The sequence below is a fragment of the Saccharomycodes ludwigii genome, chromosome II (assembly GCF_020623625.1).
Source record: "Saccharomycodes ludwigii strain NBRC 1722 chromosome II, whole genome shotgun sequence".
NCBI lineage: Eukaryota > Fungi > Ascomycota > Saccharomycetes > Saccharomycodales > Saccharomycodaceae > Saccharomycodes > Saccharomycodes ludwigii.
In genome coordinates, this window is record NC_060201.1 from 1,071,546 (window position 1) to 1,088,179 (window position 16,634).

Consider the following 16,634-nt stretch of genomic DNA (forward strand, 5'->3'; position numbering starts at 1 on the left):
TTTTTTTTTTTTTTTTTTTTTTTTTTTACGCGAGAAAAGAAAAACAAACATCCGTGCATAAAGACAACAAACTATATTTCCGACTTTCGGATAAAACATATAATTGGACATTAAGTCCATTTTTTATTTTTTTAAAGAAACAAAAAAACTTTTTCTTTGTTTTTCCTCAAAAAAAAGAAAAACAAAAAAAAAAAAAACAATGTACCACATTTAATGACAATAAGTACTAACAATAAGTACCAGCAACAAGCACCAGCAACAAGCACCAACGCCCAAAGAGAATAGATAGATAAAACATATAAAGAAATTGATACACTTAAAAGGGTACTAACGTATAAAAATGACATTTACTCTTACATCTCTATGCGAAGTAAAGGACGACAAAAATAACACCTTATCTTTTCATGGTTCTTTATTGAAATTTGAAAATGTGACTATACTATTGGATCCAGGTTGGTTCTACACTAATTCCAAAAATCAAGTAAATACCGAGGAATTTGAAGACTCTGCCACAATTTCTAACAAATTAATCGAATTTTGGGAACCTATAATATCTGATGTAAATATAATTCTAATTTCACAATCTTCTATTGATTGTTTAGGGTCATATGCTTTTTTATTCACCCTTTTCACTTCAATTTTTTATAACAACCAAATCTTGGTTTATTCTACACTACCAATAATAAGTTTGGGGAGAGTTTCAACGATTGAATTATATACCGATTGTAAACTTATTGGGCCTTTTATTGAATCCCAGTTAGATTTAGAAGATATAGAAATTGCCTTTGATTATATTAGATCTGTTAAATATTCTCAGACAATTGATTTGAAAAGTATTACTTTCACCGACGTTGCTACCAACACTGAAAATAATGATAAATTCGATGGATTGTCATTTGTTGGTTTTAACTCGGGACATTCCATTGGTGGTGTTATCTGGTGTGTTTCCTATTTTCAAGAGGAAAAATTAATTTATTGTCCACGTTGGAATCACACAAGAGATACTTTAATTAATGGTTCACAAATGATAGATACTGGCACTTCAAAACCAATAACTGCATTGCAAAGACCAAGTGGAATTATTGCATCCACTAAATATACGGTTAGTAGCCAAAATTCGTTATCATGGAGGAGAAAATTAGATCTTTTCAAAAAGATATTGCAGGAATTCCTTAACAGTTCCAACAGTAATACCATTTTAATACCGACTACTATTGGTGGCAGATTTTTGGATTTAGTTGCATGTGTTATGGACTTTATTTATGAAAATAAAACATTGAATCGTAAAATGGCAACAGCTCCTCCAATATACTTGCTTTGTTATTCAAAAGGTAGATCTTTGACTTATGCGAAAAGTATGCTCGAATGGCTATCCAACTCTATTGTGAAAACATGGCAGAGTAGGGACAATAAAACACCATTTGATTTGAACATTAAAATTGTGACACCAGAAGAACTAAAACAAAATAAAAACAGAAATAAAATGTCGATGGTTAATGGTGGAATATATTTTATATCAGATTCGGAGTTATTATTTAATCAAGCTCTTTTATCTGTAACCGGGAAGTACTCTATTTTGTTGACTGACCAATTTATTCAAACTCCTGTATTGAAAGATATGATCACTTATAAACTGTCATCTAATACCTACAATAATGGTAAACCAAGTCATTACAGCAAGGATATTTTCTTGAAGATATCGAAACAAACCAATCTAGATGACCAGAATCTTGTTAAGTATAAGGATATTATAAAAGAAAGAGAACTTAAGAGGACAACTTTACAGTATGAATGGGAAAATATTCAGCAAGAAAACAAAAAAAGATCCTTAAATGGATTAATTATGGATGATTCAAGTGATGAGGATGATGATGACCAGAATGTAGAGGATAACAACCAAAATGGTAAATTAGGTAATGGGGAGGTTTATAATAGTGAAAAACAGTTGCTTAACTTTAAAGTACCGATGGATACAATAATCACAGCGAATATGACTATAAAACAACAAACATTTCCATATAAACAACCCAAATCATTGACTAAGAAAGATGAATATGGTGAAATTGTAGATTTTTCACAATTTATTCCTATTGAAGAAGAAGATGACATATATATTCCCGAATTACAAAAAAGATTAAATTCAGGTTCAGACTCTGATGGTGACGATGACGATGACGATAATTATGACGATGACGATGGTAACAAGGAAGAGCAAGAAGAAGAAGAGGAAGAAGAGGAAGATGGTGACGATTATGATCCAGCAATGGTTACAAAATTAACCAAAAAAGTAGCTTTAAAAAAGAAAAATAAGAACAAAAATAGGAATAATAAAGGTAAGAAGGACAATATTAAAAGAAGACAATCCGTTGAACAAAGAGAAAAAATATTATTTGATGATATATCGTATTTGAATCCATTGGGATCCATGCCTACTAAATCAGAAATAGAAGTGAAAAAATTTAAAATTGATTGTAACCTTGCATTCATAGATATGTCCTCATTTGTTGACCAAAGATCAATGGAAATTATCTTGCCCTTATTAAAACCCAAAAAAATGATATTTATTGAATCAGAAAAAGCTTTTAATGTAAAAGGCATCATGGGAACATCAAAGCTAGTACCTTCCTCCGCTTCTACTTCATTTTCCACGAACAATGGGGTAGAGATTGTCTATCTTAATGACCAAAAGGAACATGAGTTTGCAACGAGTTTTAAAAGTTTAGATATTTTTATTTCCCCAGAGTTGGAAAAGACTTTACATTGGCAAAAGATATTAAATGGAAAATACAGGATTACTGATGTTCAAGGGAAACTAGTTAAGAGCGAAGAAGATAATACAAGACATAGATTCAAATTTGTATTGCAACCGTTACATGATAATATGGACATTGACTCAAAGTACTCAACAGCCCAGCATTATAACAACAATATACATATCGGAGATGTGAAATTAACTGATTTAAGAAGAATTTTAAACGCAAGGAATTATAAAACCGAATTTAAAGGCGATGGAACATTAGTGGTGAACGATAAGGTTGCTATTAAGAAAATAAGTGATAGTGAAACTATCGTTGATGGAAAACCAGATAAATTATTTTACGAAATTAAAAAGATTGTTAAAAACATGTTAGCTACCTTTTGAATTGGACTACTAAGTCCGATGTCCGAGATTAATAGAAACAAGGACAAGTTTTTTATTTTTTATTTTTTTTTCTTTTCTTTTGCTTTCTTTTTATATTATTATTATTATTATTTATTTCGTGGAGAATTTAAACTTTATGACCTCCATTTGTATAATTCTCTCTCTTGAACAATTTCTTTTCTATTCTTTTTTACTTTTTTGTTTAAAGCTAATTTGGACTTAAAGTATCCATTTTCATATAAAAACCAATATCACATTTAGAATATCAAAAAAAAAAAAAAAAGTAAACAAAAAGAACCATCCCCCCCTCGAAAGGAAGGAAAAACTTGTTATATACAAAAGATGTCTAAAGATGTAAGTAGTGATGGGTTGTGGACGAGATCACTACCACCAACTGAACGTAATTATCAAAATAACAATACTCTACCAAAAAAAATAATATCTAGTATGATCACCCCAGAACAAGCTATATGTTACCAAGTTTATTATAGAATAGAAGAAATAACTAATATTTTAAACAATAATATTATCGATTATTGCCATCTACCACAAAGGGAAAGGTCGCCCTCACCGCCGCCAATTTATGATGCAAAGGGGAGAAGAACTAATTCCAGAGAACAAAGATTTAAAAAAAAATTAGAAGATGAAAGACATAGATTAATAGATATTGCATTAAAAATGATTCCTCATTATAAAGCCCCATTAAATTATAAAAAACCAAATAGTTTTAAGGACAAGTATTTTATCCCAGTCGAGCAGTTTCCTAATGTAAACTTTGTGGGACTACTATTAGGACCACGTGGAAATACATTAAAACAGTTGCAACAAACTTCTGGTTGTAAGATTGCTATTAGAGGAAAAGGCTCAGTCAAGGAGGGGAAAACGGCAGCTGATTTACCAAAGGGTGCCATGAACTTATCAGAACCTTTGCATTGTGTGATTATCGCAGATTCAGAAGAAAAATTGGCTAAAGGCATTAAAGCCTGTGAATCAGTGGTAATTAAGGCAGTTACATCGCCTGAAGGGCAAAATGATTTGAAGAGGGGACAACTAAGAGAATTGGCAGAACTAAATGGAACCTTAAGAGAAGACAATAGGCCTTGTGCAATCTGTGGATTGAAAGGACACAAAAGGTTTGACTGTCCTCAGAGAGAAAACTATGCTAATAAGATTATTTGTGAGAAATGTGGTCAACCTGGACATGTTGCCCAAGATTGTATTATTCTATCTAAAGCTAATCAACGGAATAACAATAGTAGCACACTTGGCAATTATAATCGAAGCACTATTAACAATTACAATAATACTATTACCACTATTAAACAAAATAATAATAATAATAATAATAATAATAATAATAATAATAATAATAATAATAATAATAATAATAATAACAACAACAACAACAACAACAATCCCAGTAACAAAAGATTCTCACCTTCTAATGATGTTATTGAAAACTACAATAATACTCATAAAAGAAGGCATTTAAATAATGGACCACTAAAACCTCAACCCCAGCAAAATAACAGATACCTGCAAGAGGTTAGTAGGTATAATACTCAAGTTAGAGGAGGTAAAAAAGATGAAACTCGTGTTCAAAATAATAACAAGACTATTGTAAAAAGCATTAATATCGTAAGGCAAGAATCCAAACCGACTCCAAATATCTCGATTAACCAAAATGTTAAAACGCCGTTGCCACCAGGCTTAGATTTGACTAATACCTCTTCTACACCATTATCACCACCACCACCACCACCACCCACTATTTTTGATGAAGATATGAATAAAGAGCAAGAAAACTTTGACGAAGAGGAAAAACAATTTTTTCCATTGCCACCGGGTATGTCCTTGGAATCATTGAATAATACGTCCCAGCTGCCACCCGGCTTGAGTGGTCCTCCTGGTTTATAAACTAAAAGAAAGTGTTTTTTTTGTTTTTTACCCCCCGCCTCTTTTTCCCTTTCTTTTTCTACCATTTTGCTTTATGTGTATATTTAGAATTACTAGACTATATATTTGTTTATATAATTGGAAAGCACACATTATTATGTTTACACAAATTTATGTTGTTAAAATTCTCTATATGTAGAAGAATTTTTCACATTTATGTCAATTACAACTAAAAGGAAAACTTCTTTATAAGTATGTATTTATGGGTATGTTAGCGATAATAACAAAGAAAAGAAAGAAAGAAAAAAAAAAAAATTAAATTGTGATCCATCACACTTATCCCTGATATTGCTGTTCCTTCCATTCTTTTGCTTTTGTTAGTAATTTTAACATTGGGTTACTTGACGCTAAGTTTTCCTCACTTTCTTGGTTTTCTTCGTCCTTTTTTCCATTAGAGAGGTTTGCATCATCAGGAAACTGGTATTGAATGCTATCTTTTTCAATTCCATTTTTTTTCAGTAATACATGTTTAATAATCGGCAATCTAGATTGTATATGCTTCAAATGTTCATTAGTGCCATAGGTCTTTTCAAATATCACATATTTTTTTAAAATAGCAAGCCTTTTTATTGGATCTCCACGGAAGTTAACCAATGCTTTTTCTAAAACTTTACGTCCATTTTCAATGTTTTCTTGAGTAATATCAAAATTTATCATATCCTCACTTTCAGAATCCTCGTTTTCATCACTATATTTGTCCAAGACTTCTAATTGAGAATCAGTAGGTGCCGAGCATTCCCAATAAGCCCAATTAACCCATATTTGAGTTTCTGTGTCCCCCACTTTATTACAGAAATCATTCCACAGTTTTCGGGCTTCCGTATATTCACTTTGCTCGGTTTCAAATTTAATGTATTCATTATACCATTTCGGTAACAATTTTTCGTCCCTTTTTTTTTCTTCATCAGTTGAGATAAACACTTTCAATCCAGCATTAAAAATACCATGACATCTCTCTATGTCGCCCAAAGTGTCCTCCAATTTTACATAGTCCAGCCAGGATTGAAGATTTAATGGTTCAAATTCAATTAATTTTTCATATAGTTTCCGTGCACGATCAAATTCCTTTAAATCACATTCCAATTTAATATATTTATGAAAAATTGACTTTTTCGGGTATCTTCCCAGGGCATATCCTAAGGTTTTTCTAGCCTTTTTAACATCCCCAAGATTTCTTATTAAGTATTTAGCATACATTACCCATATCTTACCAAAGGTAAACTTTTGAATCTTCTTCAAAACTTGATTAACCAAATACTCATATTTTGACGTCGTGTGCCGAACTCCATATTTTAACTCAGACGTTGTCAAAATTCTAATCCATATCCATATATATTGTTTCCATTCATCAGTTTTCTCCAAACTGTTTGGTGTGGATGAAATTCCCTCAAACAATTCAAACGCTTCTTTTAAATTATCAGTATTAGTACTAGTATTTTCAAGTAAATCAAAATAGATCCACCATACTGTATATAAAGTTGGATTATTTAATAATTGCTCTCTGTATTGGGCTGCCCTTTTATCTAATATGAATTCTTTGTCACCGAATTGTTTAGCAAAAATAGCGTAGAAATTTTTCAACAGTGCATTATTAGGCCATTGTTTTAGACAAATTTCGTACAATTTTGAAGCCCTTTCCATTTCACCTTGCTCACATTCCCAATTGGCAAAATGGGATACAACTTTAGCCAGAGCATTGATTTGATTGCCATTATTTGCCAATGTATCTACAGCCAATGAATATACATTCCTTACATTAGAAACGCTCGAATAATTTTGTTCAAAATTGACGCATTTTAACCAAGATTCTGCGTTGGAATGTTTTTTAAGGTAATGGTTGCTAAAAAGTTTTCTAACATTGTCATAATTTTGATGCCGTATTTCAAATTCAACGTAAGAATCCCAATCTGTTTCATTGGACGTTACTTCCATCCATTTGCGGAAAACTTCTCTTGCTAATTCAATTTGTCCCAACGCCTCTTCCACATAAACGTATTTATACCATAATTTACTAACCTGCGGTAAAAGAGTAGTTGCTCTATCTAATAAATTTCTTGCATGATTAATACTTTTATTTTTCAACTCTACGTCAATGTAATGAATCCATAGAGGAATATTTGCATTATTCACTCTTAACGCTCTTTCAAATATAGAGCGAGCTCTTTGTATATCTCTTTGTTCAACTTCATAATCTGCATACCTTATCCACTGTGGTCCATCAAGTCTATTTCTTTTCAAATATTCTTCAAATTCTCTTCTTTTTAAATTTTGAAAATATTTTAATTCTTCTAAATCCAAAATATCTATGTGCAATTTTCGTTTATTTTTTGATACATTTTGTTTTAGTTCTTTTTGTATATAAGCATCTCTAATCAACTTCATTTCACTATCCACACCATCACCAGCATTGCTGTCTGTAGCCAAATTTGATATATTATTAATTTCGCTATTATTCATCTCTTTTTTTTTTAGGCTTATTAGTTTAATCTAATGAGCTTTATTCGTTGTGATTATTGATACAATTTGTTTTTCTTGCAAAATTGGGAAGTTGACAAATAACATTGCTTTACGAATAAGCAATACAATTTGTTAAAAACACACGCTTTTCTTTTTTTTTTTTTTTTTTTTTTTTTTTTTTTATAAAAAAATTTTAAAGGTTTCATATTTTAATATATTATAAAATAAATACAGAAAAAAAAAAAAAACAATAATAATAACAACTGCTATGCTAGCCACACCATTATATAATTGTGATTATGATAGGGTATATGAACCAGCAGAGGATTCATTTCTTTTATTAGATTCTTTAGAATCTGAATTATCCTTTTTAAGATCAATCTTTGAAAAAGACAACTATTTCCCCATCATATTAGAAATTGGTTGTGGCTCAGGAATTGTAACCACATTTTTACATCAACATGCTATACCAACAAATAAAGGATTGTATTTGCCAGTAGATATAAACCCATGGGCCATCGATGCTACCTTACAAACCATAAAAAAAAATCCCCCAACTAAAGATCTACAGACAACAACTATAGTGGATCCGCTTCTTATGGATTTGGTTGCAGGCTTAAAAAGTAATTCGGTTGATTTACTGGTTTTTAACCCACCTTATGTGCCAGCAGAAGCGGTACCTAACTTACCACCTGGCACAAATGATGAAGGTTGGTTAGACTTGGCATTGCTAGGAGGCGAAGATGGATTAGTTGTTACAAATAAACTACTAAATAATCTACACAATATTTTATCACCCAAGGGAGTAGCATACATTCTATTTTGTGCTCGAAACAAACCCCAAGAGATCCAATTGAGAATGGAAGGGCATGGTTGGAAAGTCGATTTGATAGAGAAAAGAAAGGCAGGTTGGGAGGTACTTAGTGTATACAAATTTCAGAAAATAAAAACAAATTTTTAAAAGTAAAAGTTGTATTATACATACATAAATACAGGCTATACTAGTCAACAACTTTATTACAAATCACAGTATTCAAATAAATCATTAATCGAATCTTGAATAATCTCTTCTTCTTCTACTTTATCAATAGATCCATACAAAGATTTATATGTAGCACAGCTTATTTTTGAACAGAACTTATTTAGATCGGAAAAACTAGCGATTTTGTGGATTCCAACTAACATAGGAACTTTATTTTCGTTATATTCAATCGAATTTTCATTGCTGTTTATCTTGTCTTCCTTTTCTTTGTCGTCACAGTCTAGTTTTTCAGCCAAAGTGTCCATTAATGCTACGAATGGTTCAGTTTTATAAATACAGTTTATTGTATCGATAACAAATATCCATTCTTGAGTGGAATTAAATTCTTCATTGTTTAAAACCAACAAAGTATCTAAGGTTTTGCACATTTGGAAAAATAATTGCAAATCTTTATCATTATTTTTAACACCCTGATCGTATATTTTTTGGAAGTTACTTTGTAAAATAAAAGTGATTGTACTCCAACTGTTTAGAAAATGCATCGGTTGAAACTTTAAAAAAATACATCTTAACAAAAGAAATCCCATGGACTTAACTATAGGCTCAATATTATCACTCAAACAACATCTTTCAACTTCACTAACCAGATCCAAGAATTTTAGCATGTATTGATCCTGTGGCGAAATTAATAGTAAATAACACATTTTAAAATAAGCACGACCTTTTGAACCAACCTCTGATTTCGACCAAGAATTGAATGGATTGGCAGATGATGTCGATACCGTGACTAACAATTCATCAATTATTTTGGTCTTATTTTCAGAGTATTGCGACCATTCAAAAATAATTTTTTGCCAGCATTTGCTGTTCTCTCTACTAAAAGTGAAAAACATTTTATTGTTCATAAATAAGTCGGTTAATAATAATTTCCAGCTTTTGATCTTAGCGGCATATGGTGCCAAAACTACCAGAAATTCTACTATATACGAGGGTAACTCCGTAGGGTTTTTGAAAAAGGGAGTAACATAGGTAGCTATTAAGGCAGATAGTGTGGCGTTAAATTTGTCTGATGAATTCTCATCACAAACAATATATTCCATCCTTTGGACAACAAATTTTAGGGCCTCAAAAGTTTTTCTGTTTTTAATAATACGAGGTTCAGTTTCCACAGATAAAATATACTTATTAAATAAATCAGAATATTCTTTTCGAACTTTTTTGTCAATACCAAACTTAGAATGCTTGATTTTTTCACATACTAGTGCAATAATTTGCAAAATCTTAATCGAAATCATGTCGTAGAAATGGCTATTGTTAACAACATCTTTAATAAAAGACAAAAACTCTTTATAAAAATCTTCAATGGCAGAATATTCCAAGGTGGCGATATATTTTAAAACAAATTCAATTATATTAACAAGTTTAAACGAAATATTCGTAGATGAAATAATCGTTTTGCTATGCTCATCTAAATAGTTGGACGTCGGATTACATCTGAAAACAATCATTTTGAACAAATGTGGTAGGGTTAACATTGGTCTGTTGCCATCTAAAGCGTGGACCACTTTAAAAATGGAAGAATCATTGTTATTTTCTTCAATCAAACAAACTAAAACTTCAATGGGCTCCAAATTGAACAAATTTTCCATTAATTTTCTGCTCTTATACTTATACTTGCAGGCCTGATGATATTTTGATTCTGCAAATGGATCATCATCAACTTTAGTGGCAAGGGTAGTCGTATCCACCGTACTATTCCAAATATTATAACAATATTTAACAATTGTGTCAAAAGACTGCAAAACAACTTGTCTACGAATTAGTAATTTTTTAGCTTCATCCTCGGTGCCTTTGTCAGAAGAAAAAACATTTGATACAACGTTTTGCAAAAAATCACTGCTGCGAATACTTAACAAATTGCTATTTTCTTCTGCAGCTAGATAGCTATGTGAAACTTGGATCAACTCCTCGATGCCATCCAGGATACATGCAAACTGTTCATAGTTGCTGTATTCATTTTTCGAAAAATATTCTTTGTCAAATAACGTTTTAGCGCCTTGGATCATAGCAGTTGCCAGAGGTAAAATAATATTGAAAACACCCTTTTGAAAATATAAAATACTTTCGGTTAACAATTTGACGTACGAGGATATTATTGATGGTGAATTAATAAAGGATATGGAAGTAACCAAAAAATCAACATATTTCAAATGCGCATCTGAATTGTCAAAAATATCCAATTCAATATTCTTTGAATGTGACAACGCCAAAACGTTCGATAAGATATCCAACAAGGATACAGTAATTAATTCTTCCTCCATGTTGGATGAGGAGGACATAATATATTCGGACGATAGATCCAAAAATTTAGTTACGATATTTTTAAAGTTGTATTCTGTTCCATTCAAAACCAGTTTGAAAAAACTTAAAACAGTTCTTACGCTTTTAGAATTTGAGTTGGATTTGACATCCAAAAAGTTCAAAAATATCTCAACAATAATATTCTTGTAGGTAGACAAATCTAAAGTCTTGGTGATTCCAAATAGTTCAATACATCTTTGTGAGGTGGCTTCTGTATTTAAAACATTTAAACCAACAACCTCATCGGTTGTCAACACATTAATTAAAGTTTGAGTGTAATAAGTGAAAATCTCAATATCATCAAATTGATAAAATGATTTCTTATTGATAAACTGAAAACTCAATAGACAGGTTGTTAAATATTCTAATAACTGATTACTTGATTTAGATACCGATAATACATTAACAACCCACTTTGACACTGGCAAATAATTTGAAGATTGTTTATCAAATAGCTCATCCAAAACTAACTCTAACGGTTTCGAAACAACACCCATAGCAGAGCTTTCATCGACCAAATTCCATAAACATGTTAGAACGGTCAATCTATTATAGATTTGAGCTTCTTCAATAAAAACAGCAGACAAAGAACTTTCCAAATATTGTCTGTCTATGTTTCTAATCAACGTTCTTAAATGGTTCATAGCCTCCAACTGTCTATTTTGATTAATTAGATATGTCCATAAATATTTTATTATAACTCGTAAATTTTTAGATATGGAAATTTTATCCAATTTTGACAAAAGGCAGTGAATAAATAAATCAATTATACCAAACACAAATGGAGCTCCAGTTTCTACAGATGGTTTGAGTTCCATAATTTTAGTTGCCAAAATATCAGCATCAATCACCAAATCAGAAGAACTCAGTTCAGGAATTTTCGCATATAATTGGACAAAAATAGTGGAAATTTTATTCAAATTATTATCTGGTGTTTTAAAAGCTTCGAGTAATAGGTCATAAATTGACATAATAATGATCTTGCTTAAATCCTCTGGGCTATACGGTAAAAAAATATCTGATGTAGTGGAACTGGTCTTATTAGCATCTTCTCCTTGTTCTCCTATGCCATAATAATGAACTATTTGTGCGACAATTTCTTTAATAGATGGGATTTTAGTTATTTTAGAATGCTGGATGGGTAAGAATGCTCTTTCTGGGATAATCCTCACTAAAGAGTCGCATAATTTGTAATTTTTTGGGCTAATATGCAATAAAAGTAGTAATATCAACGGCAAATGTCTTATAATTATTTCTTGGTCATTATCGATATGGAAATTTTCCAAGATAAACTCTAATACCAAATAATCAGGAGTTGGTGTATCCCGTAAATTATTAAACTCGGATACAGAACTTTGTCCAAAAATCAAGGTTTTTGAAACATTACCCCATATAATAAAAGTATCTACATTATCGAAAAATTGAGAGGCGCAAGTGACAACCTTTTGGTCATCCCTATTTGCAATAACGCATTTCATCAATTTTAAAAACATTTTATCAGTAACCAAGCATCCCATTTCCCACCTATCCATTAAACTTTGCGTGATCTTCAAGGCTTTAATTAGATTTCCATTTTCGGCAAGATTTTCTAGACCTTGAAGTAAAGTATTCAATCCATTTGTTTCGAAATATAGCTGTTGAGGAGAAATTGCATTGACATCTCCAGTGTCATTGGTATTTACAGTGTTTGTTACACCTGTAGCAGTGTTAGACTTTAAAAACCAGCTCCATATTCTTCTGTTCAATGACATATCTTTTTTTAACAATAATTCACATAAACTCATAATCATAAGGCTTTTATCATTTTCAGAAGCGATATAAATAAATATCGGAGAATCCAAATGCAATCTTTGCAACAATAAATCTAGTATCCCTCTTTGAATTAATATTCCATCATCATCGTGTAAACAATTAGTAAAGCATCTAATTAATAAACCAGCCTCTAATGTAACCAAAGGAGCTGCAGTGGGGAGAAGCAAACTTAATGCGTATTTTTCCATTGCCTCCCTAGAAGAAACTTTGATTGGTGCTTTATTATCTGCACCATCAGCAATGCTTTTATTAACCAAATGGGGAACCGCATTTAAAGATGGCATTTGTTTTGTTAGCCACACCAAACCGCCTAACCTGTGTTCCTTACTTTGAATCATGATAAGAAAAAAACTTTGCCAAAATAAATTATCGTTATTTAAATTAGTCTTTAAAGTTTCTAACAAATTGAGAATCATTGGTTGAAATTCACTACTTTCATCATCTATACCAGGTAATAAGCTGGCAATCATTGGCTTTGCTAAAATCTCAAGCGTTGAAGAACTTAAATTTAGTAAGTAATTTTCATACAAATCAATTAATTGAGGTTTAATAGAGATGGATGCATAATTCATTAGAGGTAGGATCCCTGGCACCCAAATATTACATTGTTGGTTCAAAGTGTCCAGGCCTATTTTCGAAAAAATAATAGTGTAAACTTCTAATGTTTTGGAATGAACACCTGAGGGTAAATCTGGAGATAGAGAGGAAGATAGTCTCCTGGCAACATGATATGGGTGAGGAACATAATACCTAACATTTGCAAATTTTGGTGTCCAGCTCGTTAAAGCTTTTAACAACTTACCCAATCTAGAAATATAATCTGCCCAATCATCAACATAATCAAATTGTTGCAAAGCCTTTTCTACGCTAGATCTGAATTGTTTTTCTTTGTGATCTAAATTATTTTTACTAGTAGTATTATTTTTATCAGTTACTATAGGCAATAAGGGTAATGACATTCTATACCTTAATTTATTTTTTTTTTTTTCTCCTTGTATAATATTATCTATTCTCCACCAAGCAGTTGATAATATACAACAATTGTAAAATGAAAAGTGACTTAAAAATAAGGCAAAAAAAAAAAAAAATTATTATTATTATTATCATTATTATTATTTGTTTTTTTTTTTTTTTTTTTTTCTGTTTATAGTTTTTTAAAGGCTCTTATCCGAAAGTACTGAATTTCCGGCCAATCGTAAAGTCCGTTTTTTTTTTTTTTTTTTTTTTTTTTTTTTTTCTTTTTTTTTTTGGCTTGTGATAAAAATATTTATTTATCTGCTGTTCTCATTTTGTATTTTTTTTTATCAAACAATTAATCAACTGATTGTTTCCTTAGAAACTTATGGTTCTCAAAATATTACAAAATAAAATTCAAAGAAACAAATATGACTAATCAATTATCAACATCTCCTAAATTACCTCCCAGAATACCACTTAATTTGAGTAGTTGTACCGCTACTAATAATAGTTATGATACAACAACTGAAACACCTGTATCTTCAACCTTTAGTAATAATAACAGTAATACAATAAAGGGACCTATAAGCTTAGAGGGAAATGATTCGGATAATAATAAAACCTGGCCATTACCACCTAATATTAATTTATTATCTATAACCCAGTTACTGAATCTTACTCAAAACACGGAAAGGTTAGGCCAATACATACATGAATTGCTTGATCCCGAAATAAACAAAAAAGCGCAATTTGAACTACGGTTGTGCCAAGACAAATTAAAAGAATTAATGAAGAAATTTGAAGAAATCTTTGAAAATCAAACCAAGGTAGATATTCAGTATAAGGAGTACAAGGAGAATTACAATCAATTATTAAAGCTAAGGAACGAGGTGGTTTCATTATTCAATGAAAATTTAAGTAAGAAGGCTTTAATAAAAAGATATCAAAGTGAAATACAAGCTTTGTCGGATTTATCAAACAACAACAATACTGAAATAGTGGAAATGCAATTTTTATTGACTAATGAGAAGGTATTAAATGAATATATTTCGGCACGGACAGATTATCACATAGAATCCCAAAAATTACAACTCTGGCAATCTCAAAAACCATAAATAAACAAATAAATATTATTATGTATAACTAATTATTGTTGCTACCATTCTTTTTTTCTTTTCTCCCGCTCCCCCTGCACCTCCTTTTTTTTTTTTCACCTTTTTTTTTTTTTTAACGTAAAGCATTCCATATGAAGACATTACCATCCCAGCCTGTTGTTGATACAAATCCAGGACTACCCCATAAACTCCAATCGCAACCAGTCACAAATTCTGTATGTTTATTGAAAAGTTTTCTACATCCACCATTTGGGTCTACAGCGTTTGTAACTGCTATATTGTGAGCTCTGATATCATTCCATACCCTACAGGTCATATCATAAGAAACACTTAATAGAACATCATCCAAATGTGGGGACCAGCTAACTTTTTTAATGGCTAATTCATGTCCAGTTAATTCATTAATACTCATTGGCTGAAATCTTGGATTCTTCTTTATACTTCTCATGTCCCATATCCGAATCAATTTGTCTGCACCACCAGAACAAAAAATATGTGGTCTATATTTATTAAAATCAACAGTTAAGCTCTCCATTCCATGATGGCCTATGAAACTCAGTACATGATTACCTGGTTGACGTAAATCTTTCAACGATATATGAGAGGTGCCTGAGCACGACAAAATTAAATTTGGATCATGTGGTGAAAACTCCACTTGATAGACACAAGATCTATTTGTGTTTGTTTTTGCGGTGTTAGGCACTGGTTGCCATGTTAGTAAGCTTTGTTTTCTTACCGGACTCCATATTTTACAGGTACCATCCCATGAAGAGCTTACAAAATTCTGTTTATTCACTAAGTTCCAGTTACAGCTATAAACTTCCCTTTTATGTTCTTGAAAAATTGCGACAGGATATTTCTGCAAGTTTATATCAAATAATCTTAAGGTACCATCCCCTTGTGCCACTAGCACTTGATTTTCGTTTAATTCGTTCCAACTTAAATCAAATAGTCCGTCTCTTGTTAAGAAAGCATTTGATGGAACAATTTGACCTGAGGGTTGAATAGTTAATATAAATAGTTTACCATTACCAACTAGTCCATAGTTTGCACCAGATGCTACAGCTAATTTATTATCGAAAAAGGGCGAATATTGAACGGAGTATCCGCTGAAATTTTGCATGTGATAAGCCAACATTTTGCACAGAGTGGTCTTTATTGTCTTGAGTTTTATAGAATTTTATAAAAAAAAAAAAAAAAAGAATTAAAAAGGAATACGAGGTTATTGAATTATAAATTAATTCGAATGTGAGGTTATTGGATTGAATGAAGGATATAAAGAACTCGAATCGTATATTTTAAAATCTCTTATCATTTTGGGAGAAAGAGAAAGAGAAAGAAAGAAAGAAAGAAAAAAAAAAAAAAAAAAAAAATAACTATAGGGGAGAAGGGACAACTCGGATCTATGGAACAGAGTGGGGGCAAAGGAGAATATGTCACGTGGTACAATTTTACACGAGCTTGTCATCACCACCAATTGTCCGAAGTACGATTCTTCTGCGTTTTCGGATTAAAAAAGATGGATAATGATCAAAAAAAAAAATAAAAAAAAAAAAAAATCAAGTTTGTTTTTTGTTAGTGGCGCATTCTTGGCATATTTAAATTTTACATCTATATATCTTATATGACGTAATAAAACAAAAACATTGGGTTTAAAGATAACTTCTGTAAGATAACTATATAAATAAATTTAAAAAAAAATTAAATTCAATCTATCAATAATATATCTATCATAGAATACTGGAAAATAAATATATAATTGAAAATGGATATCTTTTTTTTTTTTTTTTTTTGTTTTCTTTCTAAAAAAAATAAAGTATTTAATTCATTTAAATTTAGTCACGTTTTTCCC

The 16,634-nt window shown here is 30.9% G+C and overlaps 7 protein-coding genes across 7 annotated transcripts; 4 read left to right on the plus strand and 3 right to left on the minus strand.

Moving 5' to 3' along the window:
• Window positions 1-340: 340 nt before the first annotated feature.
• CFT2 (cleavage polyadenylation factor subunit CFT2) lies at window positions 341-3,142 on the plus strand (the record flags this gene model as incomplete). The annotated part of the gene is made up of 1 exon (XM_046080553.1): window positions 341-3,142. The coding sequence occupies one exon, from the start codon at window positions 341-343 to the stop codon at window positions 3,140-3,142; it is 2,802 nt and encodes a 933-aa protein (XP_045935890.1).
• A 342-nt stretch (window positions 3,143-3,484) lies between these two features.
• On the plus strand, window positions 3,485-5,059 carry MSL5 (mRNA splicing protein MSL5; the record flags this gene model as incomplete). Its single annotated transcript, XM_046080554.1, has 1 exon — window positions 3,485-5,059. The coding sequence occupies one exon, from the start codon at window positions 3,485-3,487 to the stop codon at window positions 5,057-5,059; it is 1,575 nt and encodes a 524-aa protein (XP_045935891.1).
• A 315-nt stretch (window positions 5,060-5,374) lies between these two features.
• CLF1 (Clf1p) lies at window positions 5,375-7,555 on the minus strand (the record flags this gene model as incomplete). Its single annotated transcript, XM_046080555.1, has 1 exon — window positions 5,375-7,555. The coding sequence occupies one exon, from the start codon at window positions 7,553-7,555 to the stop codon at window positions 5,375-5,377; it is 2,181 nt and encodes a 726-aa protein (XP_045935892.1).
• A 268-nt stretch (window positions 7,556-7,823) lies between these two features.
• MTQ2 (S-adenosylmethionine-dependent methyltransferase) lies at window positions 7,824-8,516 on the plus strand (the record flags this gene model as incomplete). The annotated part of the gene is made up of 1 exon (XM_046080556.1): window positions 7,824-8,516. The coding sequence occupies one exon, from the start codon at window positions 7,824-7,826 to the stop codon at window positions 8,514-8,516; it is 693 nt and encodes a 230-aa protein (XP_045935893.1).
• A 56-nt stretch (window positions 8,517-8,572) lies between these two features.
• On the minus strand, window positions 8,573-13,669 carry DOP1 (Dop1p; the record flags this gene model as incomplete). The annotated part of the gene is made up of 1 exon (XM_046080557.1): window positions 8,573-13,669. One exon carries the CDS (start codon window positions 13,667-13,669, stop codon window positions 8,573-8,575), a length of 5,097 nt encoding a protein of 1,698 aa, XP_045935894.1.
• A 426-nt stretch (window positions 13,670-14,095) lies between these two features.
• SRN2 (ESCRT-I subunit protein SRN2) lies at window positions 14,096-14,782 on the plus strand (the record flags this gene model as incomplete). Its single annotated transcript, XM_046080558.1, has 1 exon — window positions 14,096-14,782. The coding sequence occupies one exon, from the start codon at window positions 14,096-14,098 to the stop codon at window positions 14,780-14,782; it is 687 nt and encodes a 228-aa protein (XP_045935895.1).
• A 112-nt stretch (window positions 14,783-14,894) lies between these two features.
• On the minus strand, window positions 14,895-15,920 carry PEX7 (Pex7p; the record flags this gene model as incomplete). The annotated part of the gene is made up of 1 exon (XM_046080559.1): window positions 14,895-15,920. The coding sequence occupies one exon, from the start codon at window positions 15,918-15,920 to the stop codon at window positions 14,895-14,897; it is 1,026 nt and encodes a 341-aa protein (XP_045935896.1).
• Between the last annotated feature and the right edge of the window lie 714 nt (window positions 15,921-16,634).